Source organism: Diplotaxodon limnothrissa, linkage group LG12 (assembly GCF_057381915.1).
Source record: "Diplotaxodon limnothrissa isolate DT_005_m linkage group LG12, D_limnothrissa_male_GT1.1, whole genome shotgun sequence".
Classification (NCBI taxonomy): Eukaryota; Metazoa; Chordata; class Actinopteri; order Cichliformes; family Cichlidae; genus Diplotaxodon; species Diplotaxodon limnothrissa.
In genome coordinates, this window is record NC_140607.1 from 34,018,742 (window position 1) to 34,034,420 (window position 15,679).

Consider the following 15,679-nt stretch of genomic DNA (forward strand, 5'->3'; position numbering starts at 1 on the left):
AGCTTGTTGTGCAGACGGTATGTAACATTGACTTAACTCTTGAACTCTTAGTGGCTGGTTTGCAAACCGTGAGGTTTTAAAATTCAGTTTGATATTACAAAAATATAGTTGAATTGAACGTGGGAATAGGTTTAGTGAGCATTACTCACTTAGGAGCACAATGAGTTCTTTTATAAACACCGGAAAGTCATTAGCACTGTATTGATAAGGTTATCTCATTTTATTCCAAACATTATTAAACACTGAGCTGTTGTTTAGAATTACACACAGAGAAAAAAGTCTGAGCCAAGAAACCACCTCTGTGCTGCCAGTAAATATGAATGAAATTTTGGAGGAATGCTAAATCGATGCCACGAAGAATTAAGGACGTTCTGAAGACAAAAGAGGGTCCGACTGAGTATCAAACAGGCGTAAACTAAATTTAATTCATTTCTTATTGAATGTAGTCTGCAAATCTTATTCTTTTTTTGACTGATGTTTCTTAAATAGCAATTTTAAAGTTGTTCTCACACCCAATACCTGAATATGAGTCACCCAGACTTTCAGTAAAGGCTTTCCACTTGTATTTTTATTCATTTAAATTGAGAAAATGTGGCAAAACACGTTCTCAGTTTCTGTTATTCCGTATTAATACCATATTTGTACATATTTATGATGCAGACCTGCTGTGCAGAGCAACTTAGTTCTATACTTCCAGCTCCAACAGCCACAGCAGTTTTTGATCCATCGCTGTTTATTTTAGTCCCCAAGTTATGCAAGAAGTGCTGCAAAACTATACATGCAATATATACACATACAGATTTATAGGCTTTAAAGGGAAAATATTTATTTTACATTACTATTTACATTGCATTCTTTGAAAATAAAAAAATAACAAAGTCAGGACAATAAGCTCAACATCTTCTCCATAAGGGAGTATATCAAATACTTGAAATATTAAAAATATCCAAAAAGGAAAAAAAAGAAAACTGAGTGTTTGAAAAGGTCAAATGTGTCATGTCATTGAGTCACAGGCGTAACTAAAAGGAATGAGAGACAAGAGGAGGTCATAACTGAAAAGAAACGGCATCAAGAGAATGTGTACTTAGGTAGTGAGAAGTGTGCTGCGTATATGAACAGGAGGGCGTGTATGTGAATAAACAGTGTGCAGAGCAGCCAAATAAACACAACAGGTTTTCCATGAGGAAGTGTCAAACACCAAATTATGAAAAAAAAAACAATCTCCCCAAAATATCAGCCAATATATTTACAAGGAAACTCATATTCTCAAATCACAGAAGGGTGAAAGCATCGAAGCATGCAGACTAAATTTTTTTTCACCCTCCCTTCCACATTAAAAGTAACAAATGGTGTAATATTGATAAACCACTGAAGCTAATCATCGTCGTCACAGACTAGCTGGACAACCACTTTGTCTTTGAGCGCCTCGTTTTCTCTGTAAACGTACACTGGTGCACCACTTTCAGACGGGCTGGGTTCCCAATCCGTTTGCTCTTCACTTCTTTCTTTCTCGTCCTCACAGAGCAGGTCATTGTACGAGTTAACGCACAGGTCGTGGTCCTGAAGGGGAGAGGGGTATCGGAGCGAGGCTCTCTCGATTCGCACTGACCGCCTAACCGGGGTGAAGAAGCGAATCTCCTGACCGTTGACCTTTACTGACTCTCTCTGTTGACTTGGAGGGCCACTAAGTGAAGATAAAACATAATTAATTATAATCCACAGGAAAAAAAAAACATCTTGCTGTAAAAACTGTAAATAACTCATCATTTCTTTGTTAAGCTGCTTGGATATGATTCTCATTGTGCATATTTTTTCTTTCTTATTGCTTCTGACTTGTGATTAAAACAAAAAGCATACTTCAAACAGAATAAGGAAAAAGGTGAAACCAAATAAAGCACACAGATCAGTGAAAAAGGTTCTAACATTACAGCTTACTGTGTTTAACATGTGTTTCTACAGCAGCCTGAACACAAATTAACAGTATCATTATTATAATATCAACATCACTTAAAGAATTATCTGACCCTGTTTTAGTGGAGTGTTTGCTTTTGGACCTCTTTTGATAAATGCTGTTGTTTAGTTCTAAATATATGCACGGATTACCGCAGCACCATACACGCAACATACACAGGTTTTAAAAGCTAATTTTACATCACTGTGTACACTGTATTGTTTGAAGAAATAAAATAATAGCATAAGGACCATAAGAACAAATCTATATCTTGCATGAAGAAGTTACTTAGCTGCAAAAACGGGTCGAGAATAAAAAAACAACAAACAAAAACACAGGACGGTTTGAATGGTTCAAACATGTCATTTCAATGTGTCAGAGCAGGACTGAAAGACTCCGGTAAGTCATGGGAGACAACCCACGGTCAACGAACGGACGACTAAGAAAACTGGATTTAATTTATGTGAAGAGAACAGCTCAGTATTGTGAAGCGTGCTTCCCTACGCGAATAAAAAACAACGAGGAAATATCTTATTGCCAGAGACACACGGAAGGAGCAAAGCAGCTTTTCTAGCTGAGGGCACAGAGCCTGGGTGTAGCTCATTTCAATATTTACACTCAAATGACAAAGCAACACAACAACTTAGCCTTTCTCAAACTGTGCATCCAGCAGTGATTTTAGTGAGTGATCTCTTAAAAGTTGTCTGCGGGACAGTGTTCAAAGGAGCACGACAAACACTCTTTATATAGATTTACATTACTCACAGTATCTACAGAACACAGTAAACTTGGCACACATAATCTAGAGTGTGCCTTGAGATTATTAAATGGGATTGACTGACAATGTCCCATTTTCCCCACATTTTGTTCTTCTCTTCATGCTCTTTGCAAACTGATTCAGAAATCCCCCCCATTATTAACTATGCAATGCTTTTATTTCCGCGTGAATGCAAAAAAGGAAACGAGCCGTTGGCGTTGTTATCATGAAAAGTCGATGGCTCATAACCTCAGTAGCTTACAACTCATGGGCTCTGTCATCAAACAGATTAGAGCTGAACTAATGCTAAAAAATTTTGAGCGACCAAACAAATACATCAGAGAACAGTAACATGGAGAAAATGACACGATGACTCGAACATACCCAGGGGTTGCCGTGATCTTGTACTTGACCACAGACGACTCTCCTCTCTCCCCATAAATGAGCGCTCTGACAGGTTTGGGGGTCATCAGTGGATTGCTGCCACAGTCTGGAGTGTTTTCAGGTGTTGGAATATGTTCGACCTCTTTGTCCTGTTCTTTAGCTGAAAACAACATGAAAATGTGGGTTTTACTAAATTTAATTGGGGAAAATATCCTGCAAGAATTAACAGGACTTGATTTGATGTAGAAAATGTGTGCATTTAGTAGCTGCACATTTACACTTCCAATGACAAAGACAATACCCAGGCTTTGGATACCATACCAGTACCTCAGACTGGTAATCATATACTCTAAAAATGTGCATCTTATTAAATGTGCATATTTTAAATAACATTCATGGTCGTATTTTTGTTTAAAAGGAAGGAAACGTATATTATTATGCAACGGTTTTAATTTCATATTAGGCTGTATGTTCCCCATGAATTAAATGAGTTTGACACCCCTTATCTAAGAACTAAAGTTATCTATTGTAAATCTTAACGCTGCCGCTGCCCCCACCAAGGTCATGAAGGTGAGTTACCTTGGATCTCGTCCTTTTTCTTCAGAATGTCAAACACCACGATCCGCAGCTCATCTACTGGCTACAACAAAATACAATTACAGGAAAACAGGATTATTATACATTACTGGAAAGCTTTCCCCAGAGATGACAAACTCTTCACATCCTGCTCTGAGCTAAAGTTAACTATACGCGTATCAAGTTTAAATTTGTTTATATGGCACAATTTCATGCTAGACCAATTAAAAATGAAAAGTGACTAACATATACAAACGTTTCTATAAAAGGAAAACTTGATTAAAGAGAAAGACAGTTTTCCAAATGCAGTCAGAATTTCCAAGCTACTAGTTGGAATGTGTATTTGTGACTCGCTAAATAAGCTACGCAGACCACTGATCAGCCTCTATCCATGAACATGCTGCAGCAGTGTTGTTTTTGAACTGCTCTACCTAGCCGAACAAAAACCTGTTTTTTTTTCCCCGAACAGTGATACTGGAACTCACTTAATTCTGGCCTCTGAGTTATCTGGAATACTGCACTAAAGACAAACAGGATGCATGACATAACCCCCCTCCCCACCCACCCCCCAAAAATGCTGAAAACCCCACACTGATGCATCAACAACAGAGTCATTTAAGTTAAGATTTGCTATGCTATTTTTGGCCTCTGTTATATTATAAAATTTCGTTTTCTCTGAGTGAGCCCTGTTTTGTTTATGTAGGTGTGCACGAGACTACAGATGGAAGAGGAAGATGCTTTTTTAATACATAAAAGACCTTGAGAGTCTGAATATCACTGTTGCCTTACCTCCAACACAAGACGAACAGCCTCTTCGAACATGGGTAGGACATCGAAGTTTCCTTCTTGCTCCATGAGGCGGACTTGACAGATCCAATATTTCGCAAATTTCTGGGAAACAGCAGGCAGGCGGGAGAGAACCTCCTTCACCTGGTCTCGGCAACCCTGCAGGTGTGAAACGTGTTCTCAAGTAACTGGCAGGATACTCCAAAGAGTTTATTTTATGTTTATCTTTAGTCATAACTTTTTTACACTACCATTACGTAATGACTAACCCGGTGTGAGAAAAAGTTAAATGTAGGGGTTGAAATTCTCTGATGTCCTGTTATATTCTTCTTGTAAGTTTTACCAGGTAAAAGCACATCTGCTTTCAAACAAGGTGAGACAATATTTTCTGTATCAAATGCATTTTTCTTACTTTATCTAATGACTACACCGAGACGACAAACTTTCAAGTCTGTTCTCTGTGTTTACTACACAACTTCAGGTGAGCAGTTAAATGAAAAGTGACACTGAATCAAATCAAATACAACACACACACCTCTCTCAGTAACTTGAGGCAGTCAGCCAGGGATCTATCTACAGCACAGATGAGGGAGTAGGCCTCATCTTCTTCAGTCATGGAGGCCCAGAAAGGCTGAGGCACTGAGACCGTGCGCCTGACCTGAGGTTTGCCTTGCATTGGAGGACGTTTGTAGGTAATGCCTTTGGACTCCCGCCATTCCTGCAGTTTTTTCCTTTATGTCAAAATGAGATGAGTTATTAATGAGCAATATTACATGTAACTATGAAAACAGAGCTTGGAATGTCTACAGTGACAAACTGACCTAGAAATCGATCCGTGATCGATCGAGATAATAGTTTTTATATTTGGATCTGCTTAAGCCAAATAAAGTCAGTCACTAATACTGAAAAGTTATCTCGTCCTACAGATAACTTTTGGTGTTCATCACATACAGAAAGAACTGAGGTCACTGGGGCCGAAGTCACAAGGCAAACTTAATCCCACTGTGAACTACATTGGAAATCTAGCAAACTGTACCATGTCACAATTTTGTAGTACAGTTACCTGTACTGTTCTACTTACATTCTTTCCACCTGGGCAGCAGTCAGTTTCTTTCCCTCAGTCTGAGGAAAGACCTTACTCTGGACTTTTGGGGTCTTCGTGTTTGTGGCTTGGCCTGTGAGACGGACGGTCCTGGAAGGTGGCGGGACTGTCTGTGAAATAAGTGGAGCGACTCTACTTTTTACACCAGATTTGAGCGGAGGAGCATTTGAAGCACGATTTTCTGTCTTGCCAGCTGTCTCTTTAGTTATCTTGGTTTTCCTTCCTGTATCAGTCACAGCAGGCTCACCGACAGGTCGAGAGTTGCATGTGGTAGCTGGCCTCGAGAATGTTTGGAAGGCAGCTTTGCATGGCTGGCTCTTCTCCCCTTTAGGTTCAGTTCTTGGCTTTGTGGACTTGTTTGCAGGCTGACCAGTTGATTTTTTTGCTGCTACTCTTACCTCTGGCTTAAAAGACGCAACCGTGCACTTGAGAGATGTGTATGTTGTTTTCAGTCCACTTGATAACTGACTTTTAGATGGCTGAGAATGACTACCTAGAACAGGTTTAGAGTTAAGTTTGTTTTGACCCTGAACTTTATTCTTAGCTCCCATAGTTGAAGAAATATTTGCAGCAAACCTCTGCGAAACAGACGTTGTTGACTTGCTGCTGGATTGCACCTTCTTCGCAATTTGATTTGTGGTAGTTGTACTAGCTGCAGTGACAGAGGTATGTGGTAGGCTTGGCTTTGTGGCTCTTGACTGGATCACTGCAGGAGTAAGTCCTGTTTTTGTTTTGACAAGGGGGCCAAGACTAATCCTGGTACTGATCGTCATCGTTGGACCTGATATGGCAGAACTTGGGCCAAAGCTGGATTTGCTTTTTGATTTGACTCTGACTGTATGAGCTGTGTTTAAAGGGGCTTTGCCTGAAGTTTGAATTCCTGCATTTGCCTGCTTGTTGACATGGCCGGCTCCATTCAGGTGAGGTTTGAAGGACACAACACTGTATGTTCTGGTGAGCGAAGGGTTTCGATTATGTTTTGGCTGTGCTGGACGACTGTTGTTCTGCTGTGCCGTCAGTATATTGCCGTTTACATTTCCTTTGTTACTGACACCAAATGCTTTCTTTTCAGGGCCTCGACTGGCCTGAGCTGTCACGCTTTGACCTTTTGTGATATTACGCTTGAATCCGTCAACTGGAGCTTTGTTTTCTTTTCCTGCAACAACCTGTGAAAGAAAAACTACGAATTAACAAAAAGGGAATCAACACTAGCCTGATTCCAAACAGCATCTCTGTCCAGCCAACAAACTGTTTCAGATTCCTTCGCTGACACTGAATTATTTAAAGATTTTGTTGTCAGATTTGTGAGTAACAGTTCGTGCATTCAAGCTGTACCTTTTGTGTAGATGTCACAGGCTTCTTACTCACAGAGTTTCCAATTAGGTTTGACCTAAAGAGTGAAACATCAGTTACTTAATTTATCAAAACAGAAAATGAGCTTCAACAATTTCCAAATGATGACCAGATATCCTTTTAGAGTTGATCATTAACTGATTTTATTTTTGTTAAAGTCTGTGGTAAGAATTTATTTTCTCCCTATGTTTATCATTCATCTGTTCATACAACACAAAAAATAATTACAATTATTTGGTTTCATTGACTCATGGTCAGTGCACATAAAATCCATGAACCCAATGGACCTCTTTTTGTTTTATTAAATGGAATGTGGATTTGTAAATAAGTATATGCAAATATAGGTCAATAGGTTTATGATATATCTACATAGATAGATGCAATGTTCACTGCTTAGATGTTTTATTTATTTTTATACTTTAAAAATATGAAAGATTTGAGACTTTGTGGGGGATTTAAATCCCAGAAAAAAATCAGTCTGATTTGTTATATGGATTACCATATATACCCATAGGGGAGTGTTTCATTCTCACATTTTCTTGGGTGTTTGAAAAGAGGTTAACTGGGCTTTTTTTTTTTTGAGATTTTGATTCTAATGCAAGAGAAAACAATGATAACTAAATAAAAACTCATACACAAGGACAAAAACTATAATGAAATGTACTGACACTTGATAATATTTAATAACAAAATGAAAAGTGGAATGAGTTTGGAAGTGATCCAATCAGTCAAACAATGTTAGACATGTACAATTTGATCTGCCTCAACAAACAGGTTGGAGTGCCCATGCTCATGTTTCTCATCGAAAAAAAAAAGAGCCAACGCCTGCAAGTAAGAGAGAGCATACTTACAGACACGTTTTGCATTTGATGTCAAGGACAATAAGACTCGTTTTAAACCGTGTGGAGCAACTCTCACCAGTAAAAACACGAGAAACTTTTTATGCTTTATATTTTATTCACCAGATTCAACTTTAGATTTAGTCTACTTTAATCTTATATTTAGACAACTAAAACTTAAATAATTTATGGCTAAAACTAAATGACGTTTTACTCAAAACAGCTTGACTAAAACGTAATCAAAATTAGCTCTCAAAATCAACACTGCATCCAAGAGGCCTCTTCAGTTCTAAACCTGGCACAGTCCCAGATAATAAATTCCTGGTGATGGGCTGTCTCCTTTCAACACCCAGCAACATTTCATAAAACATTTTTTTCCACATGCAGTTTTATTCTTACCTTGCTTCAGGTAGCTTCAGCTTTCCTTTTGCTGCCAGATATTCCATTAGCTTCTGCTTACGGATCTCTGTGACAGAAAACATACAGGAATTAAGCACCATCAAATAAAGATTTTTCACTATACTCACATGTAAACGCCAAACTTGAGATTCATGAAATGCCTGAACTGAAAATTCTAAAGGATTAGTACGAAGCAACATCATGTATTTGTTGTTTGTGTTGTTCTTGGTTTGGCTGTTCGCTATAGCAATATATACAATATATATACAAATACATGGGAATATTTTAGTTGAATGGGGAGGTGATAAAAAAAAGTTTTGTACTTTGATGCTATTCTGGGTCAAATCAATGAAAATGGTGGTTTTGGGGACGGTTGAAATTGTACATGTCATATATGTGTGTATATTTTAAGGGAGAGAGTTCAAGAGGGATCTTGAAATTGTAATACGAAACATATGTGTTCCCACCACATTTGTGCAGGTTCAAGCAGAGGCTGACACCTGCTGGTCTTTGAAGGATCATGGGAAAATCTCCAAACAGTGTAGGAGCATAGTAGTACTTCACTTCACTGTGCAATACCTTTTGTGCAATACTTTTGTTAATAGTCAACGGTGCAATAGACCTCAATACTTGAAATGTGCAATTCACTTGTATTTTTATTCCTATTTATCCCCTTCGTATATCTTATTTATATATGTGTGTGTGTGTTTAAATATATATATATATATATATATATATATAATATTCTGTAACTGTAACTTCTGTCGGTGCTGTGCTTTTGGAAACCGAATTTCCCAGAGGAACCCACCCGAGGGATTGATAATGTTTTATCTTATCTTATCTCTCTTATCTTATCTAGTATAACTATATGTGGTTCACATACAGAACAGAGGTCATAGGTTTATAGAGATGTAAACACTCAGAACAAGCAGTTGGTCCTCAGTCCTCTTTATTTTCTCTAGGTGCTCTGGCTAAAAGACATTCATGTTAGGTTAATTGGTGATTCTAAATTTGCTGTGGATGTTAAAGTGCTTGAAAGTGTACAGATAAGTGGTGTATGAATGTAGAATTAAAGTGGGACTTAGAACCTCTTTGAGTGGTCAGTAAGACTAGAAATGTGCTTTATTAATGTGAGTACATTACATGTGGCGCTCCCTGTCTTTGCTCCTGCAAGAACAAGTACCCACAATGCGTGAAAATGAAACAATAAAAATGTTCCAATCCACTTATTCTGAGCTAACTGAGAATAAAACAGAAATCAAAAGTGGGATTGTGGGTCATAATAAGATTATAAAGGTGCCTAAGATGCCATTTCAGTGAGTGAGGGAAATCATTGTGAGTCCCACACATGTACGTCTTCGACCACTGTTTTGAATACAGGAAAGATAGCAATAGCACGTTTTGTGCTTGTTACACATACAGAAGTGAGAACAGGGTGATTGTATGGTTATAAATTGGTTATATAATAAATTCCAACAGGTCCAGAGTTTCCTTGCCATTTTCACAGTCATGCATTAAATCATTTTGGCTGTTACACTATCCAGGATCTCAAACTTTATTTAAGAATCAATCTTCTATTTATTAATGTCAGACCAGTTATTTATACATTGTAAAAGAATATGTAGTTCGTAATTTGTTGTTGATACAATGAGGGAATTGACCGGGACAATGCTATGAAAGCATGAATATGAATTGTACGTGTTAAACAAAACAAACAAAGCAGACTCCTGCATGGACAGACCGCCATTAGGAAGGTCGGTTAAAATACTCAAAAGGCACCTCAGCTGCGGATAAAAGTCACTTTTTAGTGTTACCACCCACTTAACTCTATCCGTCTTCTTCCACCCTGAATTGCTAATACTAACTGTACTGTAAGTTAACGTTTCCTAAGTCGCAGCCATAACGTCTTGTTAACCGTTTAAACTTTGCTAGCTTTTATGGAACTTAATAAACTCGCTAACCTTTTCTGGAAAGCACTGGCTCGGATTCCCCTTCTTCCATTTCTAATAGAAATTGTTTTCGTCGTATAAGTTTGTAGAAATCAGCTAAACAAACGTGTTTCAAACACGTTAACGTCGCCCATAATAACTGCGCTCGCGCATCCGCTTTCGAAATTGCCGGGAGTTAACGCCTCCTTTCTCTGATTGGATGATTTGAAATTTCGGGGGAAAACAACACACTTGCGCAAAACTCCTGCGCTGATTAGAGCAGAAATCATCTGTGCAAATGAATGAAAGGCAGGCGCACCATTTCCTGGACATGATGTGTCAGCTGTGCTTTATTATATGACCAAACTTTCTATAAAAACTCTTCAAAATATCACCGTAGACGACATAAATAAGAAGGTACGATACAGCTCATTAAAGTGGAGACTGAAATGAGAGGTTTTTTTTGGAAACATAGGTTTTATTTTAAATTACTTAATGATCCAAATTTAAAAAATTAAAGGCAGGACAACATAATGGCGTCTGGGAAGACGTTGTATCCCTTATAAGTCAAAGTCATACATAATCAATTGTAGACAATTAGCAGTTAAGTCCAGGCACCAAACAAACAAAAACTAAGATACACTGATTTAGACAGACTAATTTGTTTGGTAAGAATGCTTTTAGTCCACTCTGCCACTTGGTGGCGACAATGTACCATTGAATTGTTTGCCCATCGCTAGTAAAATGAACAGGAAGAAGAAGGTAGGCTAAGATCATACATGATAAGATAAATTATTAAGGTAGACTACATAGAAAAAAAAAATCTCAGAACAGGAAAAAAATGCTTAATTAAATACAGGATATATAGTAAAATTGAAGGAGCTCAGTAAGCAAAATATCAAAGCAAAAACTGAATAAAATACCATTAAATGGCTCTAGTAAGTAACTCCAGTGAGTTTAGCCAGATGACTCAATGAATTGGATTAAGAAAAATAAGAAAATAAAAGTAGTTTACTAAATATATAAAATAAATGTCAGAAACCCAACAAATTTCTCACCGTAACAGAGTGAAACGTGTAGGAGACACTGCAATAAAGTGGCTTAATGTGCACACAATGTGTTGGATTGGGCAGAGTTTAAATAAACTCATATCAGAACAGAAATCTTGCATTGTAAAGATTTATTGCACAAGGTATCTGTGCTTGGATCAGCAGAGTCTGATAGATAAAGTGATCTGCCTGTCCAATAAGTTGGGCAGAAAGTGATCAGGGTTATGATGGTTAATGTCTGTTTAGTTGCCAATCACAGAACCGGCTGTACTGATCAGTGTGTAGCCTGTCGGTGTCATCGGCTCTATTCTGACTCGGGGTTTATTACAGAACACCGCGTTGCACGGAGCTGAGGAACAGTGGTTGATTTCTGACTATTTTCACAAATAACATTTTGTGAACTTTGCTGTATGTTGTGGTGAGAGACTGTTATTGTCTGTTATTTATCCCTATTTGAGTGGATTACCAGATATTTAAAGAATATATCAGCCACAAATATAAATTGGGAATAAAAAATTTATTTCAGATTGTTAGATCATTTAAATACTTGTTTGTAAAAACAAACAACCAAACAAATAATTAACATCTTGCAATAGTATAAATAGATGAATAAATACATATATAAAAGCATCAACAGTATGTTAAATTATTGATTAATAACTACACACCAGATGCTCAGAGAGCACAATGATGCTACCTTGTGATGTAACTTTACATCATTAATTATTCCAATTTATGTACCTAGCACATACTTTAAGAAGGTCAAACTGGAGCGCAAATAGAGCTCCAAAATTCATCTTGGGAATCCTTAATGGGTTTTAACTCTGGCGCTGGATGTTGAAGCTTCTGTAGCGTGGGGCGGTCTCCTGACACACTTCCACCACCTGGTCGTCGTCCTGCGCTGTGCTGATGTACCAGTTGGGGCAGCGGACAGACATGAGAGAGCTGATGCTGAGCCCAGTGTCGCGTTTATAGAAGAGAAATCGCACCATGTCGCTTTCAGCGCTTATCCTTGTCAGACTGTTTTTATCCGTCACCTCCTGAGAAGAGCAAACATCCATGTCAGAGAGTTTCAGTCAACAAAATTAGGCCTGATATCAAATATTAATTCACCTATATGTGTGCAGTGTCTTATAGATTATAACAAATGGTGTGCTTTTCATGTGAGATTCCTGAAAGAAGTTTACCTCCAGGTGGAGGGTTGGCTTGTCGTCATCCTCGTGACAAGACAGATAGAGGTTTGTGCCTTTGATGCCCAGAGCGACAGGCCTGGTCTCAGCGATGGGTGTAGGGTGCGCGTAGGTCGACATGTTCAGGTGCACTGTGGAGAGAGTGATGGATACAGGGTCATTTTAATAAATCATGGCAGCGTACGTAAGCAGGAAAATGTTAGAGGCACAATTGAATCAATTTAATAAATTCAAGCTACCTATCCTTTCTACTTTATGGCATTTTAGTTCTTTTCTACTTCATGTTTCTAACAACATGGATGATGATTGAATATTTTTAATGATTTTCAACTATTTAAACGTCTAAGTGTCACATGTAGTTACCTTTGCGGTCATCACTGCCTCCCTGCAGCATCACTGCATGGAGCTCCATGCTGCTTTGGACCAGAACCAAGCTCCTCTTTTGGCTGTCAGTCACAGTGCACTCAATCTCATCCCTGCTGGTGAACTGAGGCGGTGCACCTGTCCTCTCGATCACACTATGCTCTGGGACAAAAACAGACATGCATGGTTGAATATGGTGTTAAACTAGATTTCTGTCTACTTATGACTAGGATGGTAAAATGGAAAGATACACTATTTGTGTATTAATCTAAAGAGAATTCAAAATAGCTAAACCTAATTCATATTTTATAGAAGAGATAATGGCTCATTATGAGTTTTTCCAGTATTAAACTTGTGATTACCTTCCACAATGCTCTCCAGCATGATGGAAAGCAGGTTTTCATCCTGGAAGTCTGTGCTCAGCACTGGCTCTGACTTGCTGGTCTTTAACCTCTCCATGGCAATGATGAGGTTGACCACACTCTTCATTGTCACTGGATGATGGGAAACTTCCAAGTCCAGTCCCTTGGGCATCTTGAGGCTCCATTCCTCAGCCATGTAGCTCATTTTGAAGTCCATCTTTTACTGAGTTAAGATCTGCTAAAGCACAGAAAATAATTTGTATTATCCTCACAGCTGGATTTTCAGCAGAACTTCTACTCATCTTATACTTTCTTTATTTTGTTTCTGTTACTATTTACATTTTTATAGCATTTTTAAAAAATTGCTCTCTACTGTTACAAAGCAAGGATCTTCTTTGCTCAAGATGAACACTGTCAAAAAACCAAACGAACATTGTAAGTGAGCTTACCTGTTGAAATTTGTAGATCAGAAGCTGTTTCAATGTGCTGTGTTCACTGTTGTTCTGTCAGTGTTGTTCTGCCCGACTGTGCTGTCTGGCAGGGTTTTTAAATCCCCGCATCAGGGAACTTTGGTATTGCATACAACACATACGTCATTATGATGCAATAGTGGAGTTGTACAGGTTGTCGGCGGTGAAGCAACAGCTTGAAGCATCTGCACAGAAGAGTCATAAGTAAAGGATAAATAGACTGGCAATTATAAAGTACCTCTATATTCATTTTAGGTATTAAAAGCACTTTCACTCGATCACACAGCAGTACTCCATCAAACGTTCACCCGAATGCCTGTGTAGGTTTGATGAATATCCAGGACATGATAGTCTAAGTAAGTAAGTAAGCAACTAGCCTTGTTTAAGGTTTGTGAAGCACTTTCACCTCTCATCCCAGAGGCTTTCTCAGTTCTAAAAACCAACTGTTGAAGAGTCCCAGGTATTTAAACCCTAGTGGGGTTTTCCATGCATTTATTGAGTGGTGGTCCGAACACGCTTCGCTGCATTGCATGCGATGGATGAGAGGAGTAACAAGTCACTGCTCTGTGAGCATTAAGTGTCTCTTGATTTCTCAGTCAGATTCATACATGAGCAGCCATCATTCCCAGATCATCAAAACAACTGCGCTTTAAGGTAAATGTTGTTGTGATTTTTGCTCTATAGATAAAATTTAACGGAATTGACATGTCCATTGTTATATACAGACTATCTACTATTAAAATAGAGCAATGACCGACAGCACCATGACACAGGACTAAAAATTGCCTCATCTTTGAGAAATAACAAAAAATTCAAGAAAGCAGGTGAAAACTCATCATATGAAATTTAAAAACTTTCTTCATACGTCTTTAAAAATTTTTAATGGGGTATTTTAATGTGATAAAAAAATTCCAGTACACTTCCTAGGTGGAGTTGTGTAACAGTGCTTAAATAACTCTAGATTTGCTTGTTGGGACATGAGTGAGTGTGTCAGGCACGTTTATCACGCTCAGGCTAAAGTTTACATCAGTGTTTTGACGTCAAAAACCAAAAGACAAAAAAAACCACTGTTTGCAACCATTTTAGCCTATTTTTTTTTTAACTTTCACTTTAACTCCAAAAAATAATAATAAAGAATTTTATTATCTCTGCCATTACTGAATAAAAAGACAGAAAACCCTCTGCTTTAATGTTCCCAGTTTAAGCTTCTATATCAGCCCTCACTGATAGATGAGGGCTTCCTGACAGTCACTGTTTTATATTTAACTAAAAAAGGAAAGATTTATCATAAATTTAAGCATATTACAAATGTCTCAAATGGCTTTTACAGATTTAGGATATTTCAGTACAGTTTTGAAAGGATGAAATATTTTAGATAAGGAAGACAGATTGTAAATCTAAAATAAGCTGCTGTGAATGGATCCAAATGTCACGAGCTGGGAAATGACTGGAGCCAAATTAGATCTGTCTAAATCTGTGATCTAAAGTCAAAATTCCATCTTCAAAAGCTGGATTTTTTGGTTAGATCAAGAAAAACCTTTTGATAGAGTGGATTATTTGTTTAGGACACTTCAAGATGCAGGTTTGTGGAAAAAACAATATTTCATGCTTTGAGTTGCTGTTTTGTTGAAGATAGGAGGGGACTCAGCAGACCAGTCCCTGTCTGGAGAGTCATTAGGGATGGTTGTCTGTTATCTGCCATGCCGTATGCTCCTGCTCCTGCCTTCACATACACTGATGCAGGAAATAGAGAAGAGACTGGTTGCCTTTTTTGGCAACTTTTACCAAAGCACTTTTGTTACCTCTGTGGGAAGGTGGACAGCGACTCATTGACATAAAAAATTGCATTAGGTCTTTTTGTCTTCAGACTGCTCAGCATTTCTTATACCCCAAACCACAGATGTGGATCGAAATGATGACTGGTACGGACATCTCAGGGATTTCATCCTTCTACCACTCTGAACCAAAGTGTTATGTGTTAAAAGATTCTGCTCTGAGGTTTATGCCAGCAGGGGGAAGACCCCCTGTTCTTCAACCCTCTTATTCAGTCTAGCTTGCTTGGTTCTATTAGCATCAATAATTGTAGCATTTGTTACCATGCAAAGAGTCCTAGCAACATCTGACCTGACAAAACTGGCAGTGCTGAGATCAGGAGAGCAGCGGAAAACTG

At 38.2% G+C, this 15,679-nt stretch overlaps 2 protein-coding genes across 2 annotated transcripts; both read right to left on the reverse strand.

The window, feature by feature from the left end:
* Nucleotides 1–1,374: 1,374 nt before the first annotated feature.
* Nucleotides 1,375–10,148, reverse strand: ckap2l (cytoskeleton associated protein 2-like). The gene is made up of 9 exons (XM_085366840.1): nucleotides 10,109–10,148; nucleotides 8,148–8,214; nucleotides 6,892–6,946; nucleotides 5,536–6,722; nucleotides 4,990–5,185; nucleotides 4,458–4,613; nucleotides 3,672–3,732; nucleotides 3,093–3,252; nucleotides 1,375–1,684 (listed from the first exon to the last, which is right to left on the reverse strand). The coding sequence occupies exons 1-9, from the start codon at nucleotides 10,146–10,148 to the stop codon at nucleotides 1,375–1,377; spliced, it is 2,232 nt and encodes a 743-aa protein (XP_085222966.1).
* A 1,794-nt stretch (nucleotides 10,149–11,942) lies between these two features.
* Nucleotides 11,943–13,539, reverse strand: LOC146621725 (interleukin-1 beta-like). Its single transcript, XM_085366841.1, has 5 exons — nucleotides 13,489–13,539; nucleotides 13,040–13,274; nucleotides 12,678–12,839; nucleotides 12,312–12,445; nucleotides 11,943–12,164 (listed from the first exon to the last, which is right to left on the reverse strand). The coding sequence occupies exons 2-5, from the start codon at nucleotides 13,254–13,256 to the stop codon at nucleotides 11,943–11,945; spliced, it is 735 nt and encodes a 244-aa protein (XP_085222967.1). The 5' UTR covers nucleotides 13,257–13,274; nucleotides 13,489–13,539.
* Between the last annotated feature and the right edge of the window lie 2,140 nt (nucleotides 13,540–15,679).

Coding starts and splice junctions, on each gene's coding strand:
- ckap2l (XM_085366840.1), bottom strand. CDS start 10,148: ATGGAAGAAGGGGAATCCGAGCCAGTGCTTTCCAGAAAAG. Junction 5,186..5,535: donor GCTGCCCAGGTGGAAAGAAT/GTAAGTAGAACA, acceptor TTTGACATAAAG/GAAAAAACTGCAGGAATGGC. Junction 1,685..3,092: donor AAGATCACGGCAACCCCTGG/GTATGTTCGAGT, acceptor ATCTTCACTTAG/TGGCCCTCCAAGTCAACAGA.
- LOC146621725 (XM_085366841.1), bottom strand. CDS start 13,256: ATGGACTTCAAAATGAGCTACATGGCTGAGGAATGGAGCCTCAAGATG. Junction 12,840..13,039: donor GCTGGAGAGCATTGTGGAAG/GTAATCACAAGT, acceptor TTTTTGTCCCAG/AGCATAGTGTGATCGAGAGG. Junction 12,446..12,677: donor AGGCAGTGATGACCGCAAAG/GTAACTACATGT, acceptor CTCTCTCCACAG/TGCACCTGAACATGTCGACC.